Here is a 25,300-nt window from a genome sequence, read left to right on the forward strand (position 1 = left end):
TATACATTCTCAGAATAAAAGGGTAAACTTCTGTACCTTTTAGGTACTAATATGTACCTTTAATGTACCAGTATTGACTCTACAATAGTGTAATTCCTCAGTGACAGCTTTTATACCTTTTTTCTGAGAGTGTAGATTTCGCGTAATACCAGGACTTTTTCATAGCTTTTAAATATTTTAAAATCATAGTATTATTGTTTGTATTATTATAAATATTTTATATACTGTGTGTGTGTGTGTGTGTGTGTATATATATATATATATATATATATATATATATATATATATACACACACACACAGTTTATTTTACTTCCAGTTTATTCCTCACACTGGAAGTTCAATTTAAGTGCATTGCATTGTGGGAAACAAACAGTATTCTTTAAAGTGTGCTTAAAGAGTCACACACTCTGTACACTACGGGCTTAGCTGACTAGTTTTATGACATTAACTGAAATAAGGGGAAAAATGGATGATGTTTACAAATATAATATCAATATTTCTATTCCAAAGATACCATCCAACACAAATCTATGAACATATTTAGGTGAGGTAACCGGTTTACTGCTAACTAGTGAATCACTCCATTAATATGACGAGCTGCAGCTCAAAATACATGTTCAATGGAAACATTGTGCATTATAATCGAGTTTGTAGCTTAATTCACTATATTTGCAATAGTTTGACCACTGCAGTTCAAGAGGAAATCAGGAAAAGCATCCAGTCATCTCATACCATTTAAGAGAATGTTTCATTTATACGAGTATATACAAAATAGCATAAAAACATTAAAATGAAGTAGTATAGTGTCCCTACTAAATCCTGCGCCCTTGGTACACACTGCAGAAGTAGTATGAGATGAACACTAGAATGTAATTCAAACATCCCCTTGTGTTGTGATGAGTGTGAAGCCATTATGTAGAGTCTCTGGTATATTTGTCGGAGTATCGAATGCTTTGTTGCACTGGTGACTTTATTAGACAGAGGTTTCCTCAAGAGCGATCACGCTAATGTTTTTCTCAGTTTAAGTACTGGAATAAACTTTGCTCTGTTCATTTGTATCTCTGCGGTATCAACATATGGAGGAGAATTATTGACTGGAGTGTTTTATTATGTGTTGCGTGGCCTTTAAGTGTGTCCTGGATTGATGAGCTCATCTCTCTGCTGCAGGTGGTTGCGTTGAGCCAGCGCAGTAAGGAGGCGGAGTCTGCGTTCCTGGGAATATATAAACAGCTGATTGAGGCCCCAGGTGAGCTGCACACCTGCCTGCGCCATCACACACACACCAAGCTGTACATTCACCGCTCGATTTCACATGACTCAAAGGGAAATTAATAAAGTACACAACTATAAGAGATGAGCTTACATGATGTTATTCATTTTAATGCCAATTAAAAACCTGTTTAAGGTGTCTCATTTCACATTAAATAAGATGTCTTGCTCTTTTGAAGTGTATGATGTACATTTACAACATAAAACTAAGTAGCATAACCACTCAAATCATGATGTATTCTTTCACATACTGGATGACCACTTATGTATATATATATATAATAGGGCTGCAAGTCAATTCAAATTTATAATCTAATTAATTACGTGATGTTTCAATTAATCTAATTAATCGCTAAATAAATTTGACTGTTAAAGTTCCCCCAAATAGAGATAAAAAAATATATTTTATATTTTTAAAAAATGAGTATACATTATCAAATTGTAGCTTTAGAAATATTTTATTTGTTCATACAATTAAAGTCTTCAAAATACCTTAAAGTCCCTTTAAGTGTAGTCTATATCTTTGAAAATACCTTATTTTATGTTCCACAATAGAAAGGTTTAAATGACATCAGGGATGTGAGAGTAAATAATGACAGAATTTACATTTTTGGGTGAACTGTCCCTTTAATTTTTTAAGTAGTAGTAGTAGTATTTTAATTAATTAAAATAATATTAATTAAAGTTAATTTATTAAATTATTTAATTCTAATTTAATTTAATAATTAAATAACAAAATAAAAAATGCAATTAAATAATTAAATAACCAGATTTGCCAGCAGGTGGCGGTAAGTGATTCGTTCAAACAGCTTGTGTGATGTCGTCTGATATAAATATGAGACAAAAACACAAACGGGGCATTTTTGCACCAATGTCTTGAATTGAATTGCATTATATTTGTCAACAGTCAACTGTATGCAATGTAAGATGACGTACAGGTGTGGGGGCGGAGCCAGTGCGTTTTTGAAAATGGTTTTACTTTTTTAATTTCAGTTTCATAGTAATTTGAATGTTATCTGCTTTTGTCACTTTTATTCAGTTGTAGTAATTTTTTCCTTCAGCCCATTTCAATTTGTTGCTAACATTTCTAATTTTCATAGAAGTTTAAGTTAAAATTTTACATCTAATATATATTTTATAATTTAATATTTTTATTTAACAGCAACAATACTGATTTAGTCACTTAGTCGACTATATAACTATACATTTTATACCTGTGACATTTAAATTTTATGTGTGTTTTTATTATTTTCTTTTAATTATTTCTCTTTAGCATTAATTTCATAAGTGCTTGTCTTTTTTTAACTACAGTATTTATTTCAAATCATTTGGCAACATTTATAATTTTCATGGAAGCTTTTTTGTTGTTGCAATTTCTCATTTAACATTTTTTCTTAATTTAATTAGATATATTTAATTTAAAAAACACAGATTTTGTCAATTTTCATTTTAATTGTATGTGCTTTTGTATTTATTTTAGCTTTTTTATATATATTTATCTAGTCATTTGCTCATTAACATATGACCATCTACATTTACATATAAACATCTTTACTGTGCCTTGGTTTGCCCTGATGGTCATTTAGCTATGGACGTCTTAAAGGTACAGTACACACTAAAAGGTAAACCCAGTCTGTTTGACAATGATCATGTGTTGAGTAATATGGTACGTGTTTAGAAAGTGGCCTCTATAATGTGCTTGTTGGAGGAGGCTGACCGACGCTCACAAGTGAAACGTGGGATTGATGAGGAGAGTAGAGCAGAGGAGAGGTGATAAGAGAGAAGCCAGACAAATAGAGACGAGAGAAAGAGGACAGGGGCCTGACGCTGGACCGTCCTATCAGAGATCGCAGGAAGCTGATGCCTCTGTTTACACATTCATTGACTGGGTAATGGAAGCTTCTGCTGGAGAGATAAGCTCCAAAACCTAGGGACAGCATTTTCAGGCATCATAGGTGCACTTCTGTCGAAACGGCTGGTTTAAAAGGTAGGCTGACTTGCTTTACCCAGATTCTAGCTTTCAGAGCGAAGGCAATCCCAGAATGCATTGCAGCAGGTTCTGTGAATAAGTTAGAGATGGCTGAAGTCAGTGCTGAAAAGTAACGGCTAAACATTTCTCAGTGTAAAATAACCACCATCTGTGTGTGCAACATATATTTATGCTTATTGAAGTATTGCAGTATGAAATCAGTTGTTTTGTGCAAGCAGTGCTGCCTATGTTAAGCATTTCAAAACAGGCTCATGCTGCCTATATAGACAGAAGATTTGTATTAAACAGGCTGACTTTAAAGAGCTGATCTCTTGCACTTCATATCGTTCCACACTCTTATAAAGAAGTAATGCATTTTCTTTTAGGTAAAGTGTCTCGCGCTGAAGATGTATTTGGTATGAATCCTTGACTTATGGCTCTCCTATCAATATTTTTCATTTACTAAATGCAAAAGTTTTTTTGCAAACTTAGTCTATTGACTAAGAGTCAAGCATAAGAGCCCTTGTGAATCTTTCGTCTGCATTTACAGAATAAAAACAAAATGCAGGAAGCGTTTATGAACTGGTGAATAGTCAGACAAACATTAAAAAGCCTCCTTGATCTGCAAATAAAATAGCTGTGACAGTTAGATTTTATAGTTATGTGACTAGTTTATAACTTTAAATGTTGGAGGGAATCAATACATTTTAAACTGCCTTTCAAAAGTTAATATTTGTATTTATTTACTATAATAAAGTACCGTAAAATACTGTAATATTGTTAGATAGTATTGCCATTTAAAATAAGTGTTTTCCAATTGAATATGTTTTAAAATGTAATTTATTTCTGTGATGCACAGCTGAATTTTCAGCATCATGACTTTAGTCTTGAGTGTGATCTTCAGAAATCATTCTAATATACTGATTTGTCTCTCAAGAAATTATTATCAATGTTGAAAACAGTTGTGCTGCTTAATAATTTTGTGGAAACCGTGATACATTGTAATTTTTGGAATTCTTTGATGAATAGAAAGTTCAAAAGAACAGCATTTATTTGAAATAGAAATCTTTTGTAACATTATAAATGTCTGTACTGTCACTTTTGATCAGTTTAATGTATCCTTTCTGAATAAAAGTATTGATTTCTTTGAAAGCAATCATACTGACCCTAAATTGTTTGGTATATTAGTATAACACCAAAGTATTTCAATGCAAATTCATCTGTCACTTTAAACTTGACAGATACACGGACTCAAACCATGTTAACAATTATGCCTTATAAGTACAGTGAGCAACTAAAAATGTGAATACTCTTACAAAGTATAAGGAAGAATTATATTTATTATATTATTATATTTCTTAAGTAGATGTTCAGACATGTAGGGCCACAAAATGTGACAAAATCTAGCTCAATATTTTTATGGCTTTAATTTATATAAAGAGACCCAGTGAATAACTTCATTTGACCTCGTCGGTGGCTTTTGACTGGTTTAGTTTACACAAGGACATGTTCAGATTAGCTTGCTACTAAAGGGGGACAGCCAGAGCTTCCCCCCAACGCCACTGGCGTCAGATGCGTGTGTAATCGGCGCTTGACCTCCCCGTGAATCGTCCGGATGACGAGAGCTGTGTTTTCATCTGTATCGACCCCTGATGGATACTGCCATCTGTGAGGGTGAGCCTGTCGTCTGCAGCAACCTATTCATCTGTTCCTTCTTCTGGCTTTGAGCAAGGTCACCCCCCTGCTGTCCCAGGAATGAACCGTCCCAGGTGCCGTAAAGGACACTAAGGCTTCCTGTAGTCATGTGAGGAAACACAGACATGTTGATGAGGGTTTGTGTTTATTATCAGAGTACAAACAACAGAACAACACGTAATAAAACTGTACATGCAAACCACACATGCACAACCTGAAAAAAATATATTTTTAATCAGTATTTTTCTTATTTTCCAATAAAATATCGAAACATCCATAAAGATAAATTATATCAGATAAGTCTTGTTTTCTGAGAATATATGTTGAATTAATTTTTTTTTATTCTTTTAAACATAAATTAACACAGCTTTGTGTTTGAAAGAAGACAAATAGTAAAAAAAAAATCAATATGAATCAATTCAATGTGCATTCTCTGAAAATGTTAATATGAAATATTTTGCTTCTTAGATCAGCCTTGTTTTAAGGATTTGTTTAAGGAATGTTTTTTTTAAGGAAACTAAATACTGGTTATCATATTTGCTGTGATTTATCAGAAGACGCAAATTACACACTAGATTTTTAAATGTTGTAAAGGAGGCGAGTGATGTTGCTTGTGCAGGTGCTGAAAAGATTTCTTTCATGTGCTGTTGCTAGGGTATTTTTGGTTGTTGCTAGATTGTTTCTACATTGTTCTGGGTGGTTTCTATGGTGATCTGAGTGGTTGCTATGTGTTACTAGGGTTTTTTGGTTGGTTTCTAGGATGTTCTTGGTACAATTAATAATTATGGTGTTATATGTGATTATCATTAGCCGTGTTTCCACCGCAGGAACTTTACCCAGGAACTAGGGACTTTGGCCTGGTACTCGGTGTGTTTCCACCGCAGGAACCAGGAACTAAATAAAGTTCCGGGTAAAAAAATTCCCCTCAGAAAGTCCCTGCTGGCGAGGTGGTACTTTTTCAAAGTTCCAGAACTTTCGGGGGCGGGACTTGGGCGCTAAACATGCTGATTGGTTGAGTTCACACAGAATTGGTTGAATTCAACCACCATTTAGTCGGATCATTTTCAAAATATTACTGTTATTGTGTCATGAAATATAATTTTAAAAGTGTTTCAGGTGAGAATGTAGTTGTTTAAAACTCATCTGTGGTTTATTTATAAAGACAGCGCCTATTTAAAAATGTGTTTCGCCGAGTTCGGAGACGTGAGCTTATCATACATTATCATGTATCCGCCGAGAGCAGCCTCACCTCGGCTAGACCTTCTGATATGTGCCGCTGGCTCTGATGTCTCTTTAGTGGTTAAACATAAGATATAATTCATTTTGGGTAAATCTAACAGGTAATCTTTGGTCTGCATTCAATTTATCTATATCTTAAAATGAAAATAAAAAAGGCAAATTGATATATTTTGTTTCATTGTAATGGCTGTATATATACACATATCCCTGAACTAAGTACATGTCTGCAGCTGTTATTATGTTTAAATGAAAACGAAAGGAGGCAGTGGTATTTGATATCATAATTCATTTTATTGTAAATGACTACTGCAATTTTCCTCATTGTACAATGCGACTGATGTCAAGTACGCTGCTGTTTGCAGATTTACCGGATTCGCTTCGTCGCGGACATCACACTCCCGAGTCAAATGCGCAAAGTATGAACTACCGAGGATGCACGTCAAAAAATCAGCGTACTTTGTATTGAGAAACGCGCGCAGACCTACGTCACCAGACTATTTGCCTAATCTTCCCGGTACTTTACACCACGGTGGAAACGCAGAAAGCAACAGGTCTGGGGGGGAAAAAAGTTCCTGGTACACGTGTTCCGGGTAATTTCGGTGGAAACGCGACAATTGTGTGCTGGTTGCTAGGTGGTTTCTATGATGCTCTGGATGGTTGCTAGTTACAGTAGTTACTAGGGTGTTATATGTGGTAACTAGAGCGTTCTATATGGTTGCTAGGTGGTTACTAGGGTGTTCTGGGTGGATTCTGAACGTTTATATGATTTACTGAGTGGTTGCTAGGTACAGTAGTTATTAGGTTGTTACATGTGGTTACTAGGGTGTTCTTGTTGGTTGCTAGGTGTTTTCTATGGTGTTCTGGATGGTTGCTAGGTGATTACCAGGTTGTTCTAAGTACAATAGTTACTAGGGTGTTATTTGTAGTTACTTAGGTCTTCTAGATGGTTGCTAGGTTTATACTAATGGGTTCTGGATTGTTGCAAGGTGGTTACTAGGGTGTTCCAGATAGTTGTCAGGTAGTTTATATGGTGTTCTGGGTTGTTGCTAGGTACAGTAGATAGTAGGGTGTTATATGTGGGTACTAGGGTGTTCTGGATGGTTGCTAGGTGGTTACTAGGGTGTTCTGGATGGTTGCTAGGTACAGTTGTTACCAGGGTGTTAGTAGTGGTTTCTAGGGTGTTCTGGGTTTTTGCTAGGTAAAATAGTTACTAGGGTGCTATATGTGGTTACTAGGGTTTTCTGGATGGTTGCTAGGTGGTTACTATGGTGTTCTGGATGGTTGCTAGGTACAGTTGATACTAGTGTGTTATATGTGGTTACTATGGTGTTCTGGATGGTTGCTAGGTACAGTTGATACTAGTGTGTTATATGTGGTTACTAGGGTGTTCTGGATGGTTGCTAGGTGGTTTTTAGGATGTTCTGGGTGGTTGCTAGGTACAGTTGTTACTAGGGTTTTATATGTGGTTACTATGGTGTTCTGGATGGTTGATAGGTGGTTATTAGGGTGTTCTGGGTGGTTGCTAGGTACAGTTTGTTACTATGGTGTTATATATGGTAACTACAGTGTTCTGTATGGTTGCTAGGTGGTTACTAGGGTGTTCTGGATGGTTTCTGATCATTTATATGATTTTGAGTGATTGCCAGGTACAGTAGTTACCAGGGTGTTAGTTGTGGTTGCTAGGGTGTTCTGTGTAGTTGCCAGGTACAGTAGTTACCAGGGTGTTAGTTGTGGTTGCTAAGGTGTTCTGGGTGGTTGCCAGGTACAGTAGTTACCAGGGTGTTAGATGTGGTTTATAAGGTGTTCTGGGTGGTTGCCAGATACAGTAGCTACCAGAGTGTTAGTTGTGGTTGCAAAGGTGTTCTGTGTGGTTGCCAGGTACAGTAGTTACCAGGGTTTTAGTTGTGGTTGCTAGGGTGTTCTGGTTGGTTGCCAGGGAAGGTAGTTACCAGGGTGTTAGATGTGGTTTCTAAGGTGTTCTGGGTGGTTGCCAGATACTGTTGTTACCAGGGTGTTAGTTGTGGTTGCAAAGGTGTTCTGTGTGGTTGCCAGGTACAGTAGTTATCAGGGTGTTAGTTGTGGTTGCTAGGGTGTTCTGGTTGGTTGCCAGGTACAGTAGTTACCAGGGTGTTAGTTGTGGTTGCTAGGGTGTTCTGGGTGGTTGCCAGGTACAGTACTTACCAGGGTGTTAGTTGTGGTTGCTAGGGTGTTCTAGGTAGTTGCTAGGTACAGTAGTTACCAGGGTGTTGGTTGTGGTTGCTAGGGTGTTCTGGGTGGTTACCAATAGTTTCTATGATGTTCTGGATATTTTTCACTAGTTTTATTATAAAGTTTTTTTCAGGCATCGTTCAGTGTGTGGTGAGTTTTGTGCTAGAGTTATAACATCACCGCCGAACATATTTAATCTAAGATGGATTAAATCAGTGACTCGAGTGTGTTTAGTGTGATTCTGTACATCATGGTTGTATAGGTTACTGTAGCTGTAGTGTTTATTCTCCCAGGTGACAGTGTGTTGAGTTAAACACATAATCGAGCTCTGCCTTTAGTCTTCAATGACTTCCTGTACAGCGATAGAGTCCTGCGACCGCTGCTTTAATGCACCGCTTGTACGGTATTGATAAAGTGAACAAATTACATGCTGCTCATCTGTTTATCTACAAAGAGTTGAGTTTGTCTTTTGACTCCAGGAGGAGGCAGCTGGAAAATGCTGATGTCTTCTTTACGCTCTACATGCTAATCGCTGTATGTCTCTCATTTTGTTCGTATGGCTGATATCAACAGAAATCCTCCATCGCCATGATGATGGCTCTCCATCTCTAAGTTCTTGTGTTTTGCTCTGTTTTCCTCTTTCGTCAGCAATTATTGAATCCCTGATTGTTCAGCTGTGTATAATTATGAAAAACAATTGTAAAACAGATGTGAGTGTTTCTTCAACTGTGAGCACTTTTGGCCCTGTGGACACTCAGAGAATAAACTTGCACTTGCACTAATTTATTTCATTTGTCTACTAACAGTAGACTTGCACAGGTGCATCACAGAAGAAAGTTGTATTTATTTATTTATTTTATTTTAATCATGTCTTTGATAACGTTCTATGGTCGAAATTACAATGTTTTAACATTTTTCATTGTTTCATAATGTGACAGAATTACTGCTTGTTTTGAAATGCTGTACAATATTATTTATAAATAAACTGCAATAAATATATAATAAAATATAGTTTAATGATAAAATGTGAAAATAAAAAAAGTGATATATCTCGACTGTTCTTCACATCTCAAATTATTTAGCTGACTTTTGATAAAACATTATTAGGATTATTATTATTATTTATTATGAGTTTTTAGAAATTCAATATTTATTGTGCAAAAAAGCATTTTCTCAAAATTTCTATTGAAATTTTTTTTTTTTACAAATATATTTATAAATATTAATTATTTTAATTAATTGTAATAATATGTCTTAAATGTTTTATAATATTATATGTATTGTGGTAATAAAAATATTACACTTGTAATTTTCATATTTTAAGATTAAGAATGTTAAAAAAAAAAATATATATATATATATATATATATATTATAATGTAAATATTCTGATAAAAGGTAAATGTATAGATTAAAAATGTGACTTCTTTGTTCTTCACCTCTAAAGTTATTTTGTTTAATTTTGATTCAATGTTTTTATTATTATTATTATTATTGTAGTGGAAATAACATCTTAATTGTGTGTGTTTTTTAATCTATATATATTTATTGTGTTAAAAAACCTTTCCACAAAATAACTAATGAAAATGATTTTCTTCTTACAAATATATTTTATAAATATAAATTAATTATTTTTTTTAAATAAATTTTACTTACTGCATGAATTTTTTCAATTAAAAATCAAATGGATTATATAATGGATAAGGTAAATATAATAGGATATGTATCTGGGACAGAGGTAAAAACAATTAAATCGATTTATAAAAGACTCAAAAATAAAATGATTATGACATTAATATGAAAAACCAAGTTCTCTTAGTCCGTTATTTCTGTTCTCAGGACCTAAAAGTGCTTGTGCTGTAGTTGAAGAAACACCTGCATATGAGACATACATCTACACACTGTGTGTGTGTGTGTGTGTGTGTGTGTGTGTGTGTGTGTGTGCACCAAAATAACATTGTTAAACATTTTATTTCTTTGTCTGTTTCCACAATAGGTGACTTTCTGTGATCTGACAGCTCTTGCGTTTTGCACTGTGTTGCTCTTAAGGGAAGGTCTGTTGTCTGCTTTCTAAAAGCGTTCGACTCGGAGCGCCTCTCCGTTCTCAGGTAACAACCTGATGTTGTTATCGGGCCATCTGCTACACGTTCCCCATCCGAACCCCTCGCCGAATAACACGGCTCTCGGTTATGCGTTTTTAGCACCGTCGTACTCGTGCCCCGCGGTCATATGGATGCTTTCCATTTCTGCATCCGGGGAAAGTCAAAGTTAGTCCCTCCAGAGGAGCATCTTTCCTGCTCCGGCGTGTTCTGTGAGACAGCCTGTCACTCTGTAGCCGGTTCACCTGGAGAGGGATGTTGCCAGGGGCGTAGCCGTTAAGACAGGCGCCGCGGGTGCTCGCTCTACCTCTACCTCTGTGTTTTTGTCCCCATAATCCCCCTGTGCCCTGTCTCGCTCCGTCATTACCCCTGAGGCAGTGTCTTGCTCTTGTGTTTCATGTCGGTCGAGAGCTGTGGATCTTCAGGAAACCGCTGTGTTCGAAAGGACCCAACTTTGTCATGAAAGACCTCATCAACCTGCTGTTTGCTCTGTTGAATGCAAGAGCTGCAGCGCTGGCTAGTGGTGACCAGAAGTACTGCGGCAGACTTCAGCAGGTTACTGTCAGAAATGCTAATTCTACTCATTATTTACTCTCTTTCAAACCTGAAAGACTGACTGACTACACAGGCTGTTCATAAAGCTCTAAATATAGCCCTTCACTTTCATTATACAGCACTGTCAAGCCCCAAAAAGCACCATTAAACATACGATTCTTGCGCTATATACATTTTTAATTATTATTATTTTTTAAATGTGTATAGTATTTATACAGTTTTAGCTTTTAGTTTGTTGTTTTAATACTTCAACTGATTTCTTCTGTTGTCCACATTTGCAAGTCGCTTTGGATAAAAGCTACTAATAAATGACCTAGTATATATAAATATATTCAGAGCCTACTAAAGTCATTTGTTGCTTTGCGTGAAGAACAGAGCCAAATTTAGGAGATTATTCACTAAACATCTTGCCCCATAGCGCTTATGTCACAAATTATTTTGTCTACTTTTGATCAAATACTATTAGGGTTAGTATTGCTAGTTGCAGTGGAAATGACATAATTTTGAAAAGACAAATCTTTCATACAATAAATTTCACACCAATTTTTTCACACCATAAATACGGAATTTTTTTCCAATTTTTTTTTCCAATTTTTTTTTTTTTCCAATATCATTATTTGATTTAGTTGTAATTAAAAATATATTTGTATGATGGATTTTTGTATATTAAGATTGAGAGTAGATCTTTTTATATAAAAGATGTCTGAGTATCAAAAATAAAATGACAGTGGCATATAATTCTAATTTGTTTATGGGTTATACGATGGAGTTTTTACGATGGCCATTATTGATGTTAACTGGTGTTGATGTGCCAATATTTTATAAAAAATATTAGATTTGAGAGCTGCGGATCAGTGATTTATATAAAAAAGCAAAATTATATAATTATATTAAAAAAGCAACATTAAAGTGTATTAAACAATATAAAGTTTATACGACTTTACATTATATATAGCACTGTATAAGTCTTATTTTGATGAACAGTCCCAAATCTAATAAAACATTATTAGGGTTAGTAGTGATGTTTTTGGTGGAAATTGCCATAATTTTGTTACAAAAATCACAAAATAATTAATAATTATTTAAAATGTTTCATCAGTTTATTTCATTATTCAATCATAGTTGTAATTAAAGATAAAATATTTATGATATATTTTCATGTTCTAAGAATGAGAATGTACCGTATGTATATAAGGTAAAACAATAAATGTAATCATGTAAATTTGGGTTTGTTCATCACATGTAGTTGTCATTCGACTTGAAATATAGCGCATATAGTCACATGAATCTGTTTTATTGGTGCTTTCTGAAGTTTTTGGTCATTTTTGGAGCCCAACAGTGTGCATTCGGCTCCCAGAGTGACATGAAGGTGAGCAAATGCTTATGAACTATTACTTTTGCCATCAAAGATTTAAAAGTTCATGACAGTTCGAGATGTAATTTGGATGTGTGTATTTTTCAGTCTGGTAATTCCCTCACACATCTGTAAGCCTCTTTATGTCACTGGTTTCATGAAAGAGTGACAGTGTTTTGTGTACTTCATTAGTTTCCTCCAAACTCACATGACCTGCTGTAGTCTTGCACACATGCTTAGATGTACAGTACCTTTTCATCTAAAAATAAAAAACAAACCCATCATGATGTGGTTGTTTATGGTCTTGAGGTCCTCCGGGACCGAACACGTTCAGTGTCACATGTTTCATTAATAGCTCACACTCTGAGCATCTTATTGTGGAAGATGTGACTCTTTCAGGGGATTTTTCTTCAGCATGTGTGTGTGTGTGAGAGAGAGAGAGATCTCTGTGGGCCGCCTGAGATTATGTACTGATGATTTGTAAGAGCAGTAATAAACACAAAGCCCAGGAGATGTTTGAGATGTTTAATAATGCATTATGTTCATAAAAGTGCTGCCCGGCCAATGAGTCCCTATAGAGAAGAAGCCCACAGGGAGAAAGTACTGGAGGTGAATATATCAGCCTCACGCGTCTCACAGCATCTTACAGTACACTAGATCCTCTTGACAAGCCGTCAAGGAAATAATCATGCTCTTAGGTGCTTTACATGATGAATAAAAGGTCAAATATATTAAAAAAATTTAATTTGTGTCCACTGTATGTAACTATGACTAAATATAGTGGCCTCAAAAAGTATTGAGACACATTTTAAACCTATACTTATATAACAAGTATAATTGTGTTATATTTCGGTTTGTTTTTAGATGATATATTTTGCATATTTAATTTTTCTTAGAAAGTCATCCACTCCAGTAAAAAATAAATGAACAATTTGAAATCCTTAAAACAAGTGTAATTGTGTCAGATTTTATATTTTGAATTAATTTTATTTTGCTAGCAAATATCAAAGTAATTGTCATTTATTCCAGTAAAAATGAATAAATAAAACATAAAAGTAAAAACATCGGATCTTATATTAATAATATATTGTGAATTAAGTTTTATTTTTCCAGAATAAAATTCAAACAATTGGCATTTATTAAAGTAAAAATGTATATAAAATAAATATTTAAAACATAAAAATAATATATTACTATTTGTTTTTTAGAGAATATGTTTAGAAGTTTGAAGTTGTTTTGAACAGTTCATAAAGAATCAATTTAACGAAGCCGATTCTGATTCTAAAACTCCTTCTTTTGTTGACTGATAACCCACTGCTATAAAACTCTCTAATAAAGCCATAGGTAAGCACATAATGATGTTTACTTTTTGATTAGGTTTTATTAATAAGGGTTCTTATTATCATTTAAAGTGTCCCAGTTCAGTTTGTTAGTCATGATTCAGCTCATAAAAATGAAATCATTTAGGACCAAATTGCAATTTGCATTTACGCAATTATAAAATTAATTAACACCAGAAGGTTCTCGGTTCAGTGAGTCAATGAAATGTTAAACGAACAGCTGAGTCAGATCTGTAAATGAATCTTTTAGTCCGATGTGTGAATGAATCGACTGGTTTTGATTCATTGGCAAGATCAGACTCAAACTAACAATTCAATCCAAATCTTTTAACCAGTTTCAACTTCATTTGTTAAATTTTACCCGGTTCTTTTTAGTGACTTGTACAGCTAATTTGATTATACTTATAACATATAAGGCAGGAATTGAATTGAAGTTGAAGGTTGACATTTTTGCCGTTTTTAAGGACGATCAAAACAAGACAAAATGTTTCTTGTGAATCAGTGACTCTTGCTCTGATATTCTGTTTGTAATGCAGTGACATTCAAACATGTAAAGTGTCTTTTTAGGCTGCTTTCTCTCTCAGATTGCATGTGTCTGTCTCTGAATCGCTCGATGCTCTCGAATGGATGTTTTGTCCCACATTTGTTCATAAAGTCAGTTCCTCATGACTCCAGACAAGGCTTCAGGCATCACCAACCTCTCCTGAAGTCCTCCTGGTGGCCTTGAGTTAATATTCCAGAGTTAACACAAATGCTTGGCCTCTCTCTTGTTTGTATCCTTCATCTTTTCTTGAGATCACTCGTCTCCAGCGAAGCCGCACGCAGCTGCTCCTCTGCGCTGCTTTCAAGCGCACTTCACAGCTGATTCTTATTGATGTTTGTCCGACTGTGTCCTTCACATCGCACTAAAACAAAAAGGCTTTGAGAGGGAAGTTTGTCTTTCAGCGCACAGCGTCGTAGGAAGACGTTTTACCGCGCTCTCTCTCCGCTTTATTACTTTCTTCATCAAGGCTTTTACAAAAGCATTTATTATTACCGCTCGAGTATCAAGGGCAAAGACTGTTGAATGTTAAAATGAGAGGAATTTAAGTTTCAGTTATGCTTTTCATGGAACATTTAAGATCAGGTCACACTGTTCTCATGCTTGTACACTTGCAAAAATGTTGAAATATGCTGCATCCATTGCATCAGATCATCATTTCATAATAGTGTGCGATATATATATATATATATATATATATATATATATATATATATATATACTATGCCACTGTTAGCTTTCAGATAGATAGATAGATAGATACTGTGAAAACGAGACAATAGATTGTAGAGTTATTAAATAAATGTGAATAATAACTCAAATTCTCTCTTTTTGAATTTGAAGAATTGAATGAGAAGAATACATTTATATTGAGATGTCTGACTTTTGGCAGTAACGCATATCTGTATTCTAATAACTTTTCCTGGTAACACTGTTATGTAATTCATTGCATTTTTAATTGATGTGATTTGATGTCAATAAATTGTTACTTAAGTTACATATGCAGTGTTAAAAATATGAAGTAAAAAAAAACATTTTGTGCGTCAGTGTGCCCTTTAATAAATCACTGGAGAATGCGAGCTAAAATGCAGACGAGATCTACAACATTTAGATGCAATGAAAAGTTGCAATTATATTTCTAAAGGTTGCGTTCGATTTCACATATTTTGGTCTGGTAGCATAGTTTGGGAAAAGTTTAACAAGTGGATGTGTACATGTTTATGTCACAGTAATACTATAAGTAAAAATAAACATGAGGCATCAGAATGATATTACATTCTTCTTCTGAGGTAAATTCAAGGCTCACAGTGCGTCTTCTTCCAAAAATTATAAAAGAATATTTGTTTTCAACATGACATATTCACTGAGAATGCAGAAACCGCACCCTATTCGTTTTCTTTATTTTACAAAACAAAACAAAAAAGTTTTGTTGATATTGTGAGATAATATTTATAATAATATTTAATTAACAAATAATATTTATGTAATTTTTCATTCCATATTAAATTATTGAAAGAACTATGAGTTTCCCTTTGTAGTTTATTTTTGTGACGCTAGGTAAGTGAGACAGGAGGCAAAAGCAAGTAAACAGTGTTTATTGTAAATGACGTGCTGATGGAGGGTCGGAGAGTGACGCAGGAATCTGGATGGCAGCACAGACTGGTGAGTAGGTGCGTTGAGTGCGCTGGTACAGATGACGGTGGTGGTAGATCCGATAGAGGTGATGATAATCCGTGTACGAAGGGAACAATCCAGGGCAAACCAAAACAGGAGACAAAGCAGGACAGGAACACGAGAACCAGACATCTAACACGGAGGACCTCCAACAACGATCTGACAAACAAGAGACGAAAGACAGGGCGTTATAAAGGCGGTGGGGATGAGATGCACCTGCCGCTGATCAGGCGATCAGTGGCCACACCCACATGAACCAATCAACATGACATAACCAGACTACAGCTGGAGACGGTGCGTTCACGAACCGTGACAGTACCCCTCCTCCTAAGGACGCCTCCTGGCGTCCCCAGAATCTCTTACCTGTCGATTGTAATCATCGATAAGGGAGTGATCCAGGATGTCCCTGGCAGGTACCCAACTTCTCTCCTCCGGACCGTAACCCTCCCAGTCCACCAAGTACTGAAATCCGCGTCCCCTCCTTCTAGAGTCCAGAATGCGATTTACCAAATAGGTGGTCTCCCCATCTACGAGACGCGGCGGGGGAGGAACCGGGGTAGGCGGATTAATGGGAGAATGAAATACGGGCTTAATTTTGGACACATGAAAGGCGGGATGAATTCTCCTGTACGTAGGAGGGAGTTTAAGGCGGACTGCCACCGGACTAATGATTTTGGTGACAGTAAACGGGCCAATAAATTTGGGAGCCAATTTATTAGATACGGAACGGAGAGGAATATTCTTGGTTGAAAGCCACACCCTTTGACCCACGACGTATACGGGAGGCCTAGACCGGTGGCGATCGGCCTTGGCCTTGGTGCGCGCCCCCGCTTGGAGTAGAGTCTCACGGGCTCTGGTCCAAGTGCGGTGGCACCTCTGGACGAAGGCGTGAGCGGAGGGGACCGCAACTTCGGATTCCATACTGGGAAAAATAGGTGGCTGGTAACCTACACTACACTCAAAAGGAGATAGGCCCGTAGCTGATACTGGTAAGGTATTGTGGGCGTACTCCACCATAGACAATTGTTGGCTCCAGGAGGAAGGATTCTTGGAGACCAAACATCGCAACACCCTTTCCAAATCTTGGTTGGCTCTCTCGGTTTGCCCATTGCTCTGGGGGTGAAACCCTGAGGACAGACTTACAGTCGCTCCCAGTAGTCTACAGAATTCTTGCCAAAATTTAGCCACAAATTGGGGTCCCCTGTCGGAAACCACGTCTATCGGGAGGCCATGTAACCGAAAGACGTGGTCTACGACGGTCAACGCTGTCTCCTTGGCTGAGGGTAATTTGGGCAAGGGAATAAAATGGGCCACCTTCGAGAACCGGTCCACCACGGTTAAAACCACCGTGTTTCCCTGGGAGGGTGGGAGGGCGGTAATAAAATCTAGAGCGATGTGGGACCAGGGTCTCGAAGGAACCGGCAGCGGTTGGAGTAACCCATCAGGGGGCCGATTGGAAGTCTTACCAGTGGCACAAACCGAGCAAGCCAAAACAAAACTGTGAATGTCGCGAGCCATAAGTGGCCACCAGAATCGTTGCTTGACTAAAAATCTAGTACGGTTAACCCCTGGATGGCAAGCTACATTCGAGCAATGTCCCCACTGGATAACGTTGGACCTTAATCCCTCCGGCACAAATAAACGGTTCGGTGGGCACCCGGGCGGAGGCGTTACCCCTTCTAAGGCCGTTCTGACCTTCGATTCGATCTCCCATGTGAGAGTGGAGACCACTAATGTCTTCGGAAAAATACTCTCGGGAGTGGACGGGCGTTCGGAATGGTCAAAAATACGCGACAAAGAATCGGGTTTGATATTCTTGGAACCCGGGCGGTACGAGATAGTAAAGTCAAAACGTCCGAAAAAAAGTGCCCACCGAGCCTGCCTGGAGTTCAACCTCTTAGCGGTGCTAATGTACTCTAAATTCTTGTGGTCAGTCCATACTATAAAAGGAACCCCCGATCCCTCTAACCAGTGTCGCCATTCCTCTAATGCCATCTTAACTGCCAACAATTCTCGGTTACCAATATCATAATTTCGTTCTGCCGGAGATAAACGATATGAAAAATACGCGCAAGGATGGACCTTGTCGTCTAAGGGAGAACGTTGAGATAACACCGCTCCTACCCCCACCTCTGATGCGTCGACCTCCACCACGAACTGACGCGTAGGGTCCGGGGTAATCAGAATAGGGGCTGAGCTGAAACGGCTCTTCAGTTTGGCGAACACAGCCTCAGCTGTGTCCGACCACCTGAACGCCGTCTTGGCGGAGGTCAAGGCGGTCAGAGGTGCGGCTAGTTGACTGAAGTTGCGAATAAAACGCCGGTAGAAGTTAGCGAACCCCAGAAACCTCTGTAGGGCCTTACGGGAATCTGGGCTTGGCCATTCTACCACAGCCTTAACTTTCTCGGGATCCATGCGTATTCCCTCAGTCGACACGATATACCCCAAAAATGGAATTGACTGTGCATGAAATTCGCATTTCTCCGCCTTGACAAAAAGCCCATTCTCTAGCAACCTCTGAAGCACTCGTTGGACGTGCTGCACATGTTCCTGGAGAGAAGAAGAAAAAATCAATATGTCGTCCAGGTAGACATAAATGAACTGATCGATCATATCTCGCAGCACGTCGTTAACCAGTGCCTGGAAGACCGCTGGGGAGTTGGAGAGCCCAAACGGCATAACCAAGTATTCAAAGTGCCCTCTGGGGGTGTTAAAAGCGGTCTTCCATTCATCCCCCTCCTCTCCATCCGTGCCAGACGTGCGTCGACCCGAAGGGCCAGCTCAATGAGCCCATTGAACGACGGGGGAAGGTCCAGGGCGTAGATCTCCCTCTGGACGCGGTCAGCCAGCCCATGCAGGAACATGTCCCACTGCGCCTCCTCGTTCCAATGGCACTCCGCCGCCAGTGTCCGGAACTCGATGGAGTAGTCCGAGACGGATCTTTCGTGCTGGCGCAGCTCCGCCAGCCTCCTGGCCGCCTCCCGTCCTGCGGCGGCCCGATCAAAGACCCGTCTCATCTCGACGGAGAGGGCCTGGAACGAGGCGCAGCATGGGTCCTGGTTCTCCCACACCGCTGTTCCCCACAGTGCCGCCCTCCCAGAGAGCAGGGTCAGGACGAACGCCACCTTGGCCCTCTCAGTGGCGAACGTCCTAGGCTGGAGGGCAAAATGCATATCACATCGGTTAAGGAACGCTCTACAATAATCGGGTTCACCTGAGTAAGCCTCCGGAATCGGGAGGCGTGGTTCCGGCTGGGAGGGGGCCTCCGATGGTGCTGGTGGAACAGGCGGTGTGAGTGGCGCAGTGGGGGCTCGTAATAGCTGGAACTGTTGGGTGAGCTCGGACACCTGCGTCACTAAAGCCTGGACCGCGCGACCAGTGTCGTTAAGAGTCCGCTCCTGGGAGTCCATCCTCCGAACACTGGCGCTGAGGAAAGCTTCGAGAGATGAAGGTTGGTTACTCGCTGCCTCCATGTTGTAGGTCAGATCGTTCTGTGACGCTAGGTAAGTGAGACAGGAGGCAAAAGCAAGTAAACAGTGTTTATTGTAAATGACGTGCTGATGGAGGGTCGGAGAGTGACGCAGGAATCTGGATGGCAGCACAGACTGGTGAGTAGGTGCGTTGAGTGCGCTGGTACAGATGACGGTGGTGGTAGATCCGATAGAGGTGATGATAATCCGTGTACGAAGGGAACAATCCAGGGCAAACCAAAACAGGAGACAAAGCAGGACAGGAACACGAGAACCAGACATCTAACACGGAGGACCTCCAACAACGATCTGACAAACAAGAGACGAAAGACAGGGCGTTATAAAGGCGGTGGGGATGAGATGCACCTGCCGCTGATCAGGCGATCAGTGGCCACACCCACATGAACCAATCAACATGACATAACCAGACTACAGCTGGAGACGGTGCGTTCACGAACCGTGACAATTTTTTAGGTTTGATAACTAATTAGTACAGTACTTAGTAATCTGGTTGTTTTTTAAAAGCTGTAATCAGTAATGTAATCAAAATACAATTTTAAAGAAGTAATTAGTCATTTGTAGGGGGTTACTTTTTGGAGTAACTTGCCCAACACTGCTCATTTCAGCTTTTTCTTCTGGTTGGAACCAAGTCTAGCGAAGCATGTTAATACCGTGGTACTTTCTGGTTTGTTATTACTGTTTTAAGAATGGAAGGGTTGAAACTGTGACAGGATGTGAAGAAGTAAGCTTTAGTTGCTCGTAAATTAGTATTAATCTTATGTAATCCTAATGTAACTTCACTTTAAGGTTCACGTTAATCCGACTAGATTGTAAATATGGATTTTAAATCTTTATTAAGAGTCAGAGCTGTTTCTAGTGCAACATTTTTGGTTTTCTGAAATATGTACTTGTAATAAGTTGCCACTTTTTATGTTTACTGTACATAAAAAGTTGGCTTATCGTCATTGATTCGTGGGAAACACTAGATTTCATATTCTCATAACTCGACTGACAAGAGATGCTTTTGAACTTTGAGCATCCACTCGATAGCCCAAAAAAAGATGTGGAGCTCTGCAAGTGTGTATTTGAGAGGTGCAAGAAAAAAAGCCCTTGAAGCGCAGCCTTGTAAATTAATTTGTTCGTGTTGTACGATGGGCGCACAGCTGGTCTCATTAGCATGCACACAACAAATAATTATAGCAAAGCTTTTTTTGCAGTCTGCGCTAGGCTAATGGGCTTGCTGGGTTAATTATGTCAGAGCGTAATTACAGAGGGCCCAGAGAGATGCACGCTGTTCCCCGCTGTGCCCGCGCTGGTTAATGACGGTGTAGTGCTGACAGGGCCAAGACAGACCGCCCTGACACACCTGCTCACACCCCACTCGCCCGCCGCTGCATGCTTTAACTTACTGTCTGCATCTCATCTTTAGGCCCGAGGAAAGGTTCGATTGTGCTTTTGTTTTACGGTGAGTTGGGGAATGTTGCATCATGCACTGGGAGTTTAGGCCGTTGTTTTTTCAGGTGTGAGCAAAGAAAAACCTGCATGAAAAGCATCTTAATTAGAGCAGAAAGCAGAAGATGAATAGCAGGGTTTTGTGGAACACAGTTACATTAAACATTAAAATCAACACATCCCACAGTCTATCACAGCAGTGAGACACAAACGGTTAAAAAGTTCTAGATCTCAGTAATGCATTCATGCTAGTTTTAAAAGGTTTGGGGGTGGTAATATTTTTCAGTTGTTTTTTTTTAATAAGTCTCTTCTGCTCACCAAGGCTACATTCGTTTGACAAAAATGCAGTGAAAACAGTAATATTGTTAAATATTATTACCATTTAAAACTGTTTTCTATTTAAACATTTTTTGTGATGTGCAGCTGTATTTTCAGCATCATTCCTCCAGTCTTCAGTGTCACATGATCTTTCAGAAATCATTCTAATATGATGATTTGCTGCTCAAGAAACATTTCTGATTGTTATCAATGTAGAAGACAGTTGTGCTGCTTCATATTTTTGTGGAAAAAGACATAGTTTTTACTTCTTTAATTAATAGAAATGTATAAATCAGGCAGATGCTTATATCTAAGTGATTTATTTGTTTTTATTTTATTCTTAAACAATTCATGCATAGTGAATCAATAATTCGAACACATGATCTTGGTGTGATAGCAACATGATGTTTGAGCTACAGGAATGAAAGCTGTTTAATTACTGTTTTTATGCCTGGTTATTCAGCTAACACCTCACTAATAATTGCTGTATTGTGCATCCAGTCTTGTCTTTACATATAAAATAAAGGTTCTTTTTTGACATCAGTGGTTTCATAAAGAACCTTCAACATCCATGGAACATTTCCATTCCACAAAAGGTTCTTTATAGTGAAAAAAGATTATTTAGCTTAAAATGTTTTTCACACTGAAAGGTTCTTTGAGGAACCAAAAATGGCATCGCTGCATGCTTTTGGAACCTTTATTTGTAAAAAAGTAAGCCAATAACTGAACTCTGCACACATGCAGCCTGCAGTAGTGTGGTTATGTGTGGAGTCACACGTCAACAGGCACAAACCGCTTCACTCTCTCATTTATGTTCTGTACTCATGTTGAAATTGATTGTTTTTTGTGGTTATAATTTATTTGCTGGTATTAGTGAACATGACCTGAAGGCAAACATCCAATCAGACGTAATGAAGTTATGGAGAAATGAAAAACGAGCAATGTATTTACATGGATGCTAAAAGGACAGATTAATTAAAGCTAATCGGCGGTCTGTGATGTCCAAACCCAGCTCTAAGAAAACGGGTGCCTGAACGAGACTCGTCCTCCTTTACCTGCCCTTAACACTTAATTTAATCAGGGAATGATTGCATCTGATTTGATAGAATGTGTTTGACACTCTCTAATAGCCTCCGTAATCATCAGGAATAAACTTTACAGCACAAAGCAAATTACGAGGATTAACATGAGATGGTAACTGATTATCCAAAGTCTTTCTTGATGTCAGTAGATGCTTATTTATTAAAGACAACCATACAATAGAATATATACAAATAATTTCCCTTTAGTAATGGAGTTATCCAAGGTTATATGAGCTACTTGAATATTTTATATATATATATATATATATATATATACTAGACAATATTTACACCAAGAATACCATGTTTTTCTCATGGTTCAAAATGGTACACACAAAAAAGTAGCATAATACTACCATATACAGGTGCATCTCAATAAATTCGAATGCCGTGGAAAAGTTCATTTATTTCAGTATTTCACCTTACATTGTGAAACTCGTGTATTAAATAAATTCAATGAGGTAGTTTAAGTCTTTGGTTCTTTTAATTGTGATGATTTTGGCTCACGTTTAACAAAAACCCACCGATTCACAATCTCAACAAGTTAGAATATGGTGACATGCCAATCAGCTAATCAACTCAAAACATCTGCAAAGGTTTCCTGAGTCTTCAAAATAGTCTCTCGGTTTGGTTCACTATGCTACACAGTCATGGGGAAGACTGCTGATCTGACAGTTGTCCAGAAGACAATCATTGACACCCTTCACTAGGAGGGTAAGCCACAAACATTCATTGCCAAAGAAGCTGTTCACAGAGTGCTGTATCCAAGCATGTTAACAGAAAGTTGAGTGGACAGAAAAAATGTGGAAGGAAAAGATGCACATCCAACTGAGAGAACCGCAGCCTTATGAGGATTGTCAAGCAAAATCGATTCATGAATTTGAGTGAACTTCACAAGAAATGGACTGAGGCTGGCGTCAAGGCATACAGAGCCACCACACACAGACGTGTCAAGAGATTTCCTGAACCACAGACAACGTCAGAGGCGTCTTATCTTGAATAAGGAGAAGAAGAACTGGACTGTTGCCCATTGGTCCAAAGTCCTTTTCAGATGAGATCAAGTTTTGTATTTCATTTGGAAACCAAGGTCCTAGAGTCTGGAGGATTTGGCACCTGTCTACACTGTCAAAAGCACCAAAAGTTGGTTAAATGACCATGGTGCTGGTGTGCTTGACTGGCCAGCAAACTCACCAGACCTGAACCCCAGAGAGAATCTATGGGCTATTGTCAAGAGGAAGATGAGAAACAAGAGACCAAAAAATGCAGATGAGCTGAAGGCCACTGTCAAAGAAACCTGGGCTTCCACACCACCTCAGCAGTGCCACCAACTGATCACCTCCATGCCACGACGAACTGAGACAGTAATTAAAGCAGAAGGAGCCTCTACCAAGTATTGAGTACATGTACAGTAAATGAACATACTTTCCAGAAGGACAACAATTCACTAAAAAAATTTGTATTTTATTTTATTGGTCTTATGAAATATTCTAATTTGTTGAGATTGTGAATTGGTGGGTTTTTGTTAAATGTGAGCCAAAATCATCACAATTAAAAGAACCAAAGACTTAAACTACTTCAGTCTGTGTGCATTGAATTTATTTAATACACACGTTTCACAATTTGAGTTGAATTACTGAAATAAATGTACTTTTCCACAACATTCTAGTTTATTGAGATGCACCTGTAAATGTGTGGTACATAAATTTCAGTATCATATCATATCAGTACAATGTTACTGCTATGGCATATTTGTCAATTTCTCAAAAAATTTATTTTGAGTATCATGTGAATAGCATGATATGAATTTCAGTTTAATGGTATGTATAAAAGTACCATCAAAAAATATTCCATGGTACTAAACTCTGTGTGTCCAAAAACACTGCATAGCAGAAAACAAATAAATAAATAAAAATGACATATTGCTTTAGTACATGTGCAAGAAAAAAAAAAAAGGTTTCTTTTGATTCTGTGTTATTGGTTTCTTTTCCTGGGAATTAAGCAGAAGCCACATGCAATATGTCTGCGGTTTGATCAGCTCCCGCTTCAGTTTAATCCAGATCCATTCAGACGAGCAAACACACACTTTAATATCTACAGCGACTTCCATAATGTGATTTCCGCCGTCTCGTTTCACTTCCAGCGTCTGATTGAAGAGAATCGCTGGTTGCGTTGGAGAATAAAGCCTGAAGGGTTTGATCATTAGAACTTAAAAGAAAGCGTTAAAGGAGTTGATGCGCTGATTTAAGCCGTCGTCTTTGTGTAAAAGGAGTTATACTACTCTTAAAAGCAGCGTCCCATGTGTCTGACGCAATATCCACTGTGCTTTTGTAACAAAGCTCACACGTGCATGCACTTTAAAGTCTCGCCGACTGTTTTTAACGTCCTGATTTATTAATTACTCTCTCGCCCTTGCGGCCTCTCATCTGACCTCAATTTAAGGGACGGAAATACCTCCGGTCCGAGCAAGACTGGAACCAGAGTGGATCTGTGTCTGCTTAAAAAGCAAGAGCAGATCAGGACCCCTATCGTGCAGGATGAAAGCCGCTACAGGTCAAAGTGGAAAAAGAAGCGATTTCCCTCATCTTTTGGAGTTGTGAAAGACTCGGGTGCATGCAGCTCCCCTCCCCGCGTCAGCCGCGCTCCCATGAGCCTCCTCTCTCCCCGCGCCGGCTCAGGGAGTCACCTCCTTTGCCAGGTACACAACAGGAGCACGACTCCTCTCTGAGCCGCGCCGTACTCAACTTTTTCAGGGGAAGAAAGGGAAGACTGAAGATTAAAAACAGCCCTGTGATGTGGAGAGCCGAGTCGTCTCCTGAGGATTCCTGGCATAATAATTTAAATGATCAAATGATCCAGAGGAGACTTGTTAGTGCAGAAACAGCCTCCTAGTTGGCCCCATGGGCCCCTCGCTGAGACACATGCATTGCAAAACAGCTCCTCTGTTGTGCTAAAGAATCTCACCTTTTATATATATATATATACATACTATTTCTTTTTTGGGTGACTTTTTATCCTCTTCTACTTTGTTGGATTT

The 25,300-nt window shown here is 38.4% G+C and overlaps 1 protein-coding gene across 4 annotated transcripts in view; it reads left to right on the top strand.

Annotated features, from left to right (window-relative positions):
* The window catches only part of LOC132098106 (homeobox protein cut-like 2), a 160,845-nt gene that overhangs the window by 108,180 nt on the left and 27,365 nt on the right, over positions 1-25,300 (top strand). For all 4 annotated transcript variants that reach the window (XM_059504250.1, XM_059504247.1, XM_059504248.1 and 1 more), the window contains one exon: positions 1,170-1,248. In XM_059504250.1, the coding sequence (XP_059360233.1) occupies positions 1,170-1,248 (79 nt within the window). The remainder of the gene's footprint in view (positions 1-1,169; positions 1,249-25,300) is intronic.

Source organism: Carassius carassius, chromosome 21 (genome assembly GCF_963082965.1).
Source record: "Carassius carassius chromosome 21, fCarCar2.1, whole genome shotgun sequence".
Lineage (NCBI taxonomy): Eukaryota > Metazoa > Chordata > Actinopteri > Cypriniformes > Cyprinidae > Carassius > Carassius carassius.